The 13,223-nt window shown below is 44.9% G+C and overlaps 1 protein-coding gene across 6 annotated transcripts in view; it reads right to left on the reverse strand.

Annotated features, from left to right (window-relative positions):
• The window catches only part of Ncam1 (neural cell adhesion molecule 1), a 303,364-nt gene extending 290,557 nt beyond the window's left edge, over nucleotides 1–12,807 (reverse strand). For all 6 annotated transcript variants that reach the window (XM_015987214.3, XM_015987213.3, XM_015987215.3 and 3 more), the window contains exon 1: nucleotides 12,424–12,807. In XM_015987214.3, the coding sequence (XP_015842700.1) occupies nucleotides 12,424–12,475 (52 nt within the window). In that variant the 5' untranslated portion in view covers nucleotides 12,476–12,807. The remainder of the gene's footprint in view (nucleotides 1–12,423) is intronic.
• Between the last annotated feature and the right edge of the window lie 416 nt (nucleotides 12,808–13,223).

The following is a 13,223-nucleotide window of genomic DNA, read 5'->3' on the forward strand; positions in this document are numbered from 1 at the left end:
AGAAGGATTAACTAAATGCCCAGGGTCATAGAAAGGGGAAGAACCACAGTCTGAAATGAAAATTTGGAACTAAAGGCCCATGGTCTCCACCCAAAAGAAAGAGCCTGCACGGGCTAACAGATCCTGAAGGCTGCCAGATTGTCAGCTAAATGTTACCCAGCAGAGTAATGCCAGCTTAACCTATGTTTGACGCCACCGCTTCTAAGCAGAGTGGACACTCTGAAGTGAATGCCATCTTTTCATTATATTGGAAAGAGTAGCCTATCATAACTCTTGCCACTCCTTTGCTCATCTGGTGTGAAAAAAAAAAAAAAAAGACATCCAATCAGCAGAAAGCACATAAATCCCAGGGGTTCTACCAAAGCTAGGCACAGTAGCTCAGGGCTGTAATCCTGTCACGGCTGAGGTTGAGGCAGGGGGATCTTGAGTTTGAGGCCAGACTGGAGTACATAACAAGACCTTGTCTCAAAAAAATAAATAAATAAATAACAAAAGGGAAAATATAAAAACGTGCTACACGCAGTCAAAGCAGCTTGTTGGAGGTATAGACACACAGGCTGTGGGGTTGGAGAAGTGACTCGGTGGTTAAGAGCACGGTTGCTCTTGCAGAGGACTTCAATTGGCATCGCAGCTCCCAAATGGCAGTAACTCTAGTCCCATGGAATCTGACACCCTCCTCTGACCTCAGGGGCACCAGGCACACATGTGGTGCACACACATACATGCAGGCAAAAACACTAATATACATAATAAAATAATAAAAAAATGACTGTTATGGCTATGAAAGGTGCCTATACAAGAAGACAGAGTAACCGTATCTAGAAATCATGGTCTCATATTATCAACAACAGCAGCTGTGGGAATCTCTGACTGTGACCATTTTCAAGTATCCAGATCTGCCCCTTTGTCCCTTGCAAAGGCTTTTCACCAACCTTTTCCTCTCTGGCTCTTTCCTCTTGGCGCACAATCAGTCAGGGGACAATGACCCCAGATGACATCTTTGTTCCCTGTAGCATCTCTCACATCCTTTCCTGTCATGTGTCTTGGATATCCATTCCGTAGTCTTTGATTCCAAAGACCTTGGGTTTCTCCGCTCAACTAAAACAACTTGAAGGTCACTGTGCTCCGCTGAAACATCTAACTTTCTGACTGGGTCTCCTCTTCCTCACACCAGTCCTCAGCCACCACACAGAGAATTGCTGCTCTCCTTTCACAGCCTTATCTGCTCTACAACTGATCACAAAGTACTATATTCTTAGTACAGAAACCCCAAGCTCTACGAAATGTAAGCTTTCCTCTTCCAGTCTTGATGAGAGAATAAGTGAACAGGATATTTTTATTGCTTTAGAAAATTGGGATTATATATCTAAATAATAGTCATTCCCACCACCTCTTCACCTTCCTTCCACATCATGGGAATCGTCTAACATTGTAGTTCATACCACTAGGGTATGGTTCCCTCCAGATTACTGACATGACTTTCTGAATTATAGACAGGACAGTATTCTGGATGCTAAATACTACATCAATACCTCTGGGAATGAGAAAGAATCCACAGAGCATTGATTTTGATTCATCATGTTTTCTGTCTACTGAAATCAAAAAATAAGACTCCTACCACCTCTATCTTCATCATCTCCTTATCTGGGCTCCGTACAGATACCTCCCAAATGTGCATATACCAGTCTGCCTCACCCCCCTTTCTCTATCCCCATCCTTCCTTTAAAGTTCCCCTCAACTATTGGGAAGAGTTCTCCAACCACTCCCAGTTCCTAGGTAACCTTCATCTTGCTAGTGATGTGTTAGAGTCTAGTGATGTGTTAGATTTTGCTCTGGATGCTTTCTGGTATTCCTATTTGTCTTTTTGCTTCTAAACAGACCAGCTTTCTGAGGTCAGATTGCCATAGAGCTTTTGTCCCTCCTTCCCTCCCCCACATGTCTTCCCTTCTTGCTCTCCACTGGCTCCCCTGCACATGGCCAACTGAGTAGTTGTTTGGCAAGTAGTTGTGATGATTTAAATAGGTATGGCGCCTATAGACTCATATATTTGAATGCTTGGTCCATAGGGAGTGGCACTATTAGGAGGTGTAGCCTTGTTGGAGGAAGTGTATCAGTGTGGAGGGGTCTCATATATGCTCAAGCCATGCCTAGTGACACAGCCTCCTTATGCTGCCTGGGCATCAAGATGTAGAACTCTCAGCTCCTTCTCCAGCACCATGTCTGCCTGTGCTCCACCATGCTCTGCCATGATGATAATGAACTTAACCTCTGAAACTGTAAGCCAGGCCCCAATTAAATGTTTTCCTTTATAAGAGTTGCTGTGGTCGTGGTGGCTCTTCATAGCAATAGACACCCTGACTAAGACAGTCATTTTGCTGTCATTTCTTCTTCCCTCTCCCAAAGCCCACTAAGTCTCTACCCTGTACCTTCTAACCCTGTACTCTCTCTGCTGAAGATGGCTTCACCCTCTCACAGGCCCATAGATTTCCATCTATGACAGTACTGGCAAAGTATTTTAACCTGCGTTACAGTATGTTTTCCATCACAACGGGTCAGATATTACACACATACATACACACACACACACACACACACACACACACACACACACACACACACCAGAAATAAATGTTTCACAAGACCTACAATGTAAAATACTCTTTTTCTAATCCATTCCACTGTTGCATTCCATTCTTCCTTCCCCTCTCCCTTTCTTCCTTCCTCATTGATGTATATAGAAGCCAACTGTACAAATATCACTACGCACTGCTTAGAAAATAATAAGTTAAAATATCAGGATGCCCAAATTTTCTCTGAAACCAACAATGTCCAATTTCCACATTTTATTAACAGTACTATAATAAGTTTGCAACTTAAAAAAAAAAAAAACACCTCAGCCTTGCTGGACATTATGTCTGCAATCCCAACAACTCAGAAGTCCACATTTTAGGCTAGTCTGTATTACAAAGTGTGATCCAGGTTAGCCTGGGCTACAAAATGAGACCCTGTCCTCCAAAATTCAAAAGATAATGATGAAAGCAAGGAAACCCGGTCTTTCTCAGGCATCGTCAATTTTGGATACCCTGAACCTCACTTTGATTCTCCATCAGGGACATTTCACCTTGATGAGCCCACTACCTATCTCCAAAGTCATTTAAAATGATCCCTTTTCAAAATTAGCTGCTTTATAAAATATATCACAGTGGTTTCCTTCACACTAAGCAGACCTTCTGGTACAAATAAAATGAATTTTTATAAAAACCATTCAACTATATTTCTCTTGATAAAGGGTAGAGTTGTATTTTCATTTATAATGAGTTTTACACATATGTTCTTATTTTATTCTATTGAAATGGAGACATCAGTACTTGAAGAAGATAAATAATGTCCATGAATTCACTTAGCTAGTCATAAGAGAGTCAAATTTCAGACCATAATCATTTGATTCTAAATCCAAGCGCCTCCTCTCTCCATACTTGAGTCTTCCTACTATAGACAGCCAGCATTTTCTTGGACTCTGCTGGTCTCTGGGTCAATTTATCTGGACCGTCTTCTCTCAGACTCTAAGTCTTCATTATGTACTTGATCTTACAAGGACAAATCTTTTCACTAACTCTTTGGTCTGCCCAACCACTATTTGGTGCTACAAAAACCCAAAATTCCTCCACCAATTGATTGTTCCTATTTACCTTTCCGCTACCTCAGAGTGAACGTCATAAGGAGTCCAGCACTGCACATACGTCATTACCTATTCCCATCATCCTCTCAAACATATTTGTTTGTTTGTTTTTAATGACTGTTTTACATCTCGGGCCATACACATTTCTTTCAGCTAGTATTTACGGCTTTAATGTGATCTGCCATGCCCACCTTAAACTCTCTTCATAGCAATTCCCCCTGCAATCCCATCGCCTTCCATGAGGAAACAGGTCCTCTATGCCCCACTGACCCATGGTCCCTAAAGGCATGGATCACATTCTCAGTTCTCCAGATCTTTTTCAGATATTAAAAGCAACCAAGGAGATTTCTGCCTATCCAAGTAGTTGTGACCTGGCTCCTTCGCTTAGGGACTAGGCACACAGTATCTTTCATAACTTAACTATGGGAACTAAGTTAGAACTTTCTTTATAATCACGTGGAAGTTTCTACAGAGCCAAAATAACTTTATTTTCTACTTCAGCCTCTCACTAAGAACCATGCAGAAGACAGTCACAGTAAGCTTTCTTTAAACAAACATTTTAGATAAAATCTCTTGCCTCAAGATAAACTAAATGCTGTAAAAGCACCTACTGAGTACTTACTATTTATTTAAGCTCGACAAAACCTGGTAGGTGGTGTGGGCATCAGGAGCTCAGTATTGCAGAGGGACACACACTCAGAAAAGTAAGAACTTGCAGAATGTCAGTGTGTTTAGCAGATGTGCAAACCCCACAGCTCCCCACAATGTCCTGCCACCATGCCTCTTCACTTCAGTTAGACTCAGTGCAGAGCCAAGCACGCAAGTTTGTTACGATCTTTTCCAAGGTTACTTGCTTTCAAACTATCCTTTAGAAAGAGTGTAGATGCAGTCAACTCAGAGAAATTATGGGCCAGCCACACCCCAATAAATAATTTTCTCAGGTCTTCCTTTTCTTTCTTCTACTCTCTGGTCATACCCTACCCCTGTTCCCCAAACTCAACTGCATAGACTTGGCTCAAGTGTTTGCTCCTTTTGAATCATCTCTTCTTGCTCCATCTCACGAAGGCAGATTCATCTCCTAAGCAAAGCTCAAGGGAGCCCCAAGCAGAATTGATTGCTTCCTTATTATGGTCAAAAACAAAACAAAACAACAACAAAAGACATGGAATCATATCTCTATTTGTAAGATGGACAGCTCTGGAAGCAGAGGCATGTCCCTCTTGACTTTATAAACTGAAACCAGGCGCAATCTCCGACACTGTTTGACCTCCAGATGTTAGGAATTTTTATTAGATAAAGGAATTTGGCTTGGCCTGTTGCTATTCATTGTTCCGGGCAGCTCATCAGTCATGCCTTAAAATGAGAATACCATCTGTCTCTCCTATTGGACAGTTGTTTAATGCTGTCTTCGTTTCTCCAACCATCCAATAAGACATGGACTTCCTCTTCCCAAACTCCCACAGTGCCCTGTCCCCTTTCTCCGGTTTTAGCAAAATATGCCATTATCAATGTGTGCATACCTTTCCCTTCTTTAACAGCTGTATTTCTCTGCACTGTTAGCCTAGGAGCTGCCTACAAACACCGTCGATATGTTTAGCTGACCAATACAGGCACAGAGCAAGCCCTTAGTAAATATTTGCCAAATAAATGATATGAGAATCAAAGGATACAATGGTTCCATAAACTACATACTGATGATTAAGATATAATAATTGGTATTATGGGCCATGTTATCTGCTTTTAGCTACCTAATATAAATTCTACAGCCTTCTTCCTAAGTCACCATTAGTTGGCAGGGCTACTTCCTGCCCAGCCAGTAGGGTATTTATGTCTGATTCATTTGAATAAGCATAGCAATTACTCTATTTTATTCGAGTCGGTAATTTACAAAAATACCTGCAGTGAGAAATCGTAGAATACCTTAGACCTCACTTCAGATTCTCTGGAAAATAAAGGTCAAGTGGCTTCTTTACAAAAATAACCTTGATTTTGATGCATGATTCTAAGCTTGAAAGCAACGCAAGTGGTGTAAGGTCCATGCTCAACAAGCTGGAACTGTTCGCCTACATTCTAAAGCAGGGAGATCCAAACAGACCAGAGCACAATTGCTAAAGCAAGACCGGAGTTCTCCAGAGCCCTCAACGACATGAGTGCCTTCCAAGGCCCTGAGAGATGGGCACCTGGGAATGTCTTCTCATGGTCATGTGTTTCCTAAATCCTTGCAGAAGCAAGGGGGTTGTGAATATTCTTACAGACAGTCAAAATTTTATAACCTCCATGGCCCATGGAACCTAGATCCATCCTTGTACCGATGGCTTTCCATCTTAGGATCAAACCACTTTTCCCTCAAGTATTTGTAGTACACGTGGCAGTGTGGGGACACTTAGCAACCATTTCTTCAAGTCCACTTCTGACCACTAACAAAGCCATAGTTCCCCAATGCTCTTCTTAACATCTTCCCAAAAGACAGCATCATGTCTAAGTCATTTTTTTCTAGCTCCAGATACATCCATTTTCCTCATTTAATACTCACAGTTCACATCCATTGAATTCTTGTGGTCTCCAAAATAGTCAGGACTCCAACACAGAGCATACTAATATTCCCCATTTCACAGGAGAAGAAACTAAAATGTGGAACACAACCCATTCAAGGTGGCTGAAGCTTCAACCAGCTTGAGTACCTCTCTTCATCTCCAAGCCTGAGTACACATCACAGGCTTCCCTGACAGCGGAAATTACATCATCACACTCCACTGTGACTCCCCACAGAGCTGAGAGTTAAAATTTGGCGTTTGATAAACATATCTGGTCCACTGTTTAAGAGAATATGTAACAGGATCTCAAACAGTGTGAAATTACCAGGAATGTTGTGAAATGATGAGGTAATCGGAAACCAATGGAGAGGAGGCAACCAAAGGCTTTGTATATGTTATCCCCCAGGAATTATACAAGACAGAAGTAGAGAGAGCTCAGATGCTGCAGTGTTCTCAGCTTCACATCAAAAAGTACTCACTGAGTACGTAGTAGGGTGCAGGTTAGACAGAAGGCTTTGAAGTCACATCAGCCACATGGTCTTTGCAATCAAGAAAGCATTACATAGATCAAGATGGAAAGAATGCATAAGAGGTCCATTAAAATCTTTGATGCCCCATATATGAGATAGGTCCTTCCACTACAGTCTTTTTTTTTTAAGTCCCTGATTGCTTAGAAGCTAAATTATTACCGCAGGGAGGGAGAAGTATGTCAACCTAACCGAAAACGAGTTAACTCACTGGCTGCCTGTAGACATGGCCTGAGAGCATTTTAAGTACAATGTATTGAAACTGCCTGAAAGGACGCCATTTGGCACCCAGACCAACATCAAAAGGCACTGTCCCTAATGAGCATCTGCAGCCGAGAGACAGTATTTCAACAGCCTGAAACGAAAGGGCACAATGGCACTGCTGCCAGCGCCAGATCATTTACATCCCTCTACATGAGCTTCAGGAGTTAATAACACAAAGGGCTGGAGGTGACAAGGCTATAGTCATAACCTTCAGATTGACTTCTAGATTCCAGTGTCCTGCAGGAGCAAGCGTGTCTACTTGTGTTATCAAAAACATTCTTGCTAAACTATTTTTTAATACTGAAATCTCCAGGCCTCACAAAACCTAATCATTAGGATTCAGAAGGGTCCATGTGAAATTCTGCCCTTCCTTTGAGGCTACCTTTTACAATATTGCTGAGACTTGGAGACTATATTAAAAAGCATGCACAGTTTTCTATTTAATTTTAATCAGAATTTTTCCTTTCTAGCAAAAGGTATCTATCCGAGCCCTGGTCTTTTGACTCACAGCTGAAATGAGCATTATTGATGATTCATGCTTTGAATTTTATTTAACTCATAATGGGGTTTTAAGATTAGCAAAAATGCTGTTCATAACTTGCTGCCATTTCTTTTAAAACTCCAGACATTCCTTAGTCTATAGGTTTGTTAGATCACCAAACTGAAGAATCATCCATTATGGAGTTTGCATTCAAATATTTATCTTGACACCATAAAGCATTTATATGTTCTCCAGCTCCAGGCTTCAACAGCAAAGGAGAGTCTTTTGCAAGTGGCCTTGTCTCCTCCCAGGCTCCAACTGTTTGGGCAGATAGATGGAGACAGGTGCAGTCCCTGCCTCCCTCCTTGCCAATTGGTTCTGGTCTCTGTCATCACAGACCCAAGATTGTCAGAGACAGTTCAAATGTCCTTCAGCAACAGGTACTCAATCACTCATTTCCCACAAAGTTGAGAAAGACTGTGAAGTACCTTTGGAGGTCTGCCAGCATCAGGGAAGCCACTTGCAGTCTGGAGAGTGGCCATAGTTCTTTAACACCGATGATGTTAATAGGGGGGATCCATCAAACTAATGCAGAACACTGCCTTCATCATTTAAAAGTAAATAAATAAATAAGTGGTTGCACCAGAAATCCTAAAGTCCATATCTCAGGCAGTGTGAAGTTTACAAATGCTGTCTATATTTTAAGAAACTGAGTTCTGGCAAGAAGAAAAACATCTGTCGTAGTAAAAGATTAGATTCTGACTGACAAAATGGTGCTATTTATTTTGAAAGGCAATTAAGACATTGTTCTCAGTGACAGGAAAATTTAGAGATTATTTACATTGAGTTATAGATTACCTATCAGAAGAATTCAATTAATGATAAGTATACTCCAAAGGGAAGCACTTCAAAGGCTCTTAGAAGCTGGGGCTCCATGTAACTAATTTCTCCCTTGGATTACTTGCTGACTGGAGTCAATAACCATATCTGCTACAAATAACATACCAATGCCTTCATTTTTCTAATATTGTTGGGGGTTTTTTGTTTTGCTTTGTTTGGCATTTGCCCTGAGTTGTTTTCTTACTTGTATTTATTTTTGTCATGTGTGTGGAGGTCAGAGGGAAACTTGGAAGAGTCAGCCCTCTCTTCTATCATGTGTGTTCTGGGGATCCATCTAAGGTCATCGGACCTAGTGGCAAGCACCAGTACCTACTAGGCCATCTTGCTGGTTAAGGTCCTACCTATCTTAATTTTTAGACTAAGCTCAGGGAAGTACTCACCCATTAAATGAGCAAATTCTTAGTTTAACCAAATGACAATGGAAAGCCCTGGGAAAAATGCTTTCCTAAACAAAGACCTGAGATACAGCTTTCTGCAATTATCACAATATTGTTAAAAAGAAAGAGACCCAGAGTAAAGGTACCTAGAAAGAAGGCATCGAGTTCAGTCCCTTGGTGGGGGGAGAAATGTGGTAACATGGCCAGCAAGGGATCAACGAAAACCTAGCAGGGCAGGTCAGTCTTCAGGACTTTAGTAGTGGCAGGAGCAAAACCCTTAAATAAGCTGGTATGGTGGCTCATGGCTATAATATCACTTGGGAAGATGAAGCAAGAGGATTCTGCAAAGCTTCAAGGCCAATCTGGTCTAGATCGTGAGTTCCAAGCCAGCCAGGGCTATATAGAGATCCTGCCCACCCCCCAAAAGCTGAACAGAAACAACAACATAAAACCCACCTTATAGAAAAACTTCAATAAATGCAGGGCCATAGTTCCACAGTTCTGGGTTATAATCTCCACTTGTCTTTAGTCCTGTTACGTTTTAAATGAATTCTAAACTCATTTCAATGCTGAAGTTTATTAACAGCAACATGTTTGTGGAAAGAGTCGGGAGTGGTAAAAGGTTTTCCACATTAAGTATGGCTTTATTGTGGCCCTTTAAATTTTGTTCAAACTTCACATTGCCCATTGTAAATGAAAATCAATGTAAAAATATAGAGGTCTGTGTAATTGCTCTCACAACAGACTTTGTTGAAATGCATCTTCAATTGTTTAGCAAGAGATACTAGGCATAGGTTATGTATATGTTACCTTTTGTACTAAATTTATTCTTTCTTATAAGCCTGGTGTTACGCTGTTAGAAAACCATTCCTACCTATTCCTTAGCTCTTACAGGTTAGACTAGCAAAGGACTAAAATTGTCAGCTAAGCACGTGTTTTAACCGTTCCAGCTCATCCAAGCACATCATTCCGCCAGCCAACATCCAACAAACGCTGCTTCCACAGATTCAAATTTACTATGCAATTATGCAACCTGTCTATTTATTCCTAAGGGGGCAGAAGAGGCACCTCCAATGAGACCGGGCAGCACCTGATTCGTTTATTATGCGCTAGGATATTCACTAAGGAGCGCTATGGTTAGCTCTCCTTGTATCTACATTTTCGTGTGCACCAATAACAGAGTTGAATTATACCATTGTCTGTGAATACCCTACAGCATTTGCAGCCAAAAGGGGGGAGGAGGATATATATATATATATATATATATATATATATATATATATATATATATATATATATATATATCTTTTATATTTTTCCTAATCCTTTGACTTGAATTCTCTGGATTTTTTTAGGCTGCTACAAACAACACTTTAATTGAAAATTCTCTTTGTAAACCCACTTCTTTCTTTTGTTAAATAGTCTAGTGTGTGCTTCTTTCTCATCCTCACCCTCTGGTCTTAAGGGCAGAATAAGGATGCTTTCGTTCCAGGGAACCCTAGTCAGGATGCCAGCCTCGCTCGCCTGAGCATCCGGGAACACATCAGTAGGATTCCCTCCCTCAGCTTCCATGCGGGATTCAAACACTGAGGGTTACACCCATCTCCATCATGGAGAAGTCCACCAGGAGATCCTAAAAAGACACATCGTGGAAGATCAGGTCTCCATTGTCACGCTCCTATCCAGAAGGAAAGTCTCAATAAACACACCCTAAGAGGAGGTCACCCACAGCACCACAGAGAAGGGAACGCCCCTGCCAGTCCTGGGCCTGGTGGTACCGAGGACCCAGTCGGCACGCCCAGTCAAGACACGCCCTACCACGCCTCGCCACGCCCCTCTAGCCCAGCGTCTAGTCCTTGGCCAGAGGGTCAGCGCACGCGCGTCTGCGCTCCGGGCCACGTCTTGGGGGATACTGTCCTCTGTGCTCGCAAGCAAAGCACTCCGGTGCAACTGTGCACCAAGGAGGGGGAGCCGGGATGCTACAAGCCAGCGTGAAAGAGGCACGAGTGAGCGAGCATGAGCTAGCTGGATCAAGAGATGTCCCAGCGCCCATCTCTTCCCCATTTTATGTCCTCAGAAACTGCAGGGCAGCTAGGGACAGTATCAGGGCGGGGTCTCTCCTAGCGGGAGGCGAGCGAGACCGTTAAGCTAAAACACCCGAAGACCGTCTTGGCAGCTCGGGCGCCACCCGCGCCGCAATAAAAGCCTCTCGCGGCTTCCCGCCCAGCCAGCCTCGCTCTGATTGGTCGCCGACCGGAGTTGGCTGGAGGCGGTGGCCCAGCTTTGCTCTCCTGGTGCCCACAGAGGGGGGCGCACTGGGTGCTCCCGGGGCTGCCCTGCGCACTCCCCACCCAGCGATCCAGGACAGGTACAGACAGCTACGTCTGGCAGAAGCGACAACCATGTGCGGTCCTCTATGACTAGCCTGCTTTCAGCTGGTGCTTGGCAGCACACGCCCCCCGCCCCAGCTGTCAGCCCATCCCACCCAGCTCTTTGCGCGGCCCCAGCGGCCTTTTCTTCCCCCTCTCCCAGTCCACGGGGACGCCAAAGCGCAAATCCTTGGATGATGTGGGGGCAGCAGCTGGCGAGAAGGGTGGGCACACTGAAGAATTTTCCAGGGAAGCAGAGATGGAAATAGCCAAAATGCAATGCCCCCCCCCTTCCGGGATGCTGAGGATCTCTGGGCGGCGGCACAACCCCCGCCACCCGCGACAACATTGCTATGGTCTTTCTCCTGAGCGCCCCATTGTTCACACTTTGCCAGGATCAGGAACATTGCCCAGAGAAAGGAGACTGGGCGAGGTGTCTCGGGCAGCTGGCTACCTGCCATTCTTCGCTGGCACCGTGCAACCCTAGGCTCTCGGTGCGTGTAAAGGCACACGCGCGCACACGCGCGCGCACACACACACCAGGCAGACCGGATCACGCCCTCCTCGCCCTCCGCCCCTCTGCACTTCCTCCTGTCAAAACGCGGCGCTGGACCCTCCCATCCCTCCGTGCTCCTGGCCGAGGGCAGGCTTTGCAACTACCCAGGATTTGGCAAATGAAAAACTAACGTCATTTGCACGGGGGTGCAGGAACGACCACACGGCCCTGCGGTGCTGCCCAGGGTTGCCCCATTTTGCAAACCGTTATTCGGGGCGGGGAAGAAGGGGGAGTGCACGAAGGCTGCGAGCCCGACTTTATCACACCCCAGGACATAACGATGGGGGAAAGCTGCCCCAGCTTTATTGTTCACTCTTCCCGAACCTTGACAAGCCCCTCTTGGTGGAAGACGAGCCCGGGAACGACACCACCCGAGCCGCGCATCCCCGCCGCCCGCCTTCGGGGAAGGCAAAGCAGCGCTCCCCAGTTCTCCATCACCGCAGCATCCCAGTCCTATACCCCTGTCCCACCTCCGCGGGCACACAAGTGGGAAGGGCGTGCGCGGCTGCCACCGAGCAGGGAGGCAGCCGCGTCCAGCGCCGTCCCGGAGGGCACGGGTTTGGCTGGACAGCAAGGGCGATGCGATGCGCTCTCTGCTCAGCTCAGTGAAAATGCTAGGTCTCAGCTTTACACACAAAACCTCCCCAAAGAACCGTGTTCCTCGGGCAGAGGGAGGAAGGACAGGGGCTAGCGGACAATTAGCAAACCCCATGTACAATTTTTTTTAAAAATGTACCTGCAGTTCCCAGGAAAAACAAAGTCCAGATGAGATCCTTAGTTCGCAGCATTGTAAACTGCCGGCTGGGAGGGATGTTCTGGCCGCGGTAAATTCTGTGCCTTCCCCTTGCTAGCGACTGTGGACGGCGGCGGAGCAACGGACCGAGAAGCAGACAATTGCCAGGCTGGGTATGATTATTTTTGCAGAATTGTTTCCTGCCAGCCACTGCCGAGCTGCGTTCACGCGCTGAGCGGAGAATGAGTGACAGTCCCAGCCTCAGCACACTCGCAACTCGGAGATCCCTGCGCTGGTCCGGGTTGGCTTTGATGGAACTGGGGATGCGAGCGACGGGCGGGGGGCGGAGGTGAGAACCTCACTGTGTCCTTCCACCACGCCGACCACAAATAGTTCCTCACATCCAGGAGGTAAGAGACAGGGGAGGCAGATGCGGCTGCCTGCAAAACGCGGCCTGGAGTCTCCAAGGGAGCCGGGTTCTTTCACGCGCAGCCTTCCAGGCTGAGCTGGGATTTCTTCTTTTCACCCTTTCCCTTCATTCATGTCTTCGCAGATCCTTCTGCCCTCCAGCGTTCCTTAATCAGAAATTTGAACATTTTAATAATTACCAAAAGAAAAAAGGAAAAGAAAAGAATTTTTGATTGAGTTAGATTTTCAAAGTTGTGGAATCCCTCCGTTTAGTTACTAAAGTCCTTGCAATAGAAAGCATAGGGCTTCGGTTTTTTGTTTTGTTTTGTTTTTTATTTTGAATGAAGGAAATTGGAAATTTGGAGAGAAATGAGGGTTGCGGAGGTTTGTTTTGT

This window comes from Peromyscus maniculatus, chromosome 7 (genome assembly GCF_049852395.1).
Source record: "Peromyscus maniculatus bairdii isolate BWxNUB_F1_BW_parent chromosome 7, HU_Pman_BW_mat_3.1, whole genome shotgun sequence".
In the NCBI taxonomy this organism is placed as follows: Eukaryota; Metazoa; Chordata; class Mammalia; order Rodentia; family Cricetidae; genus Peromyscus; species Peromyscus maniculatus.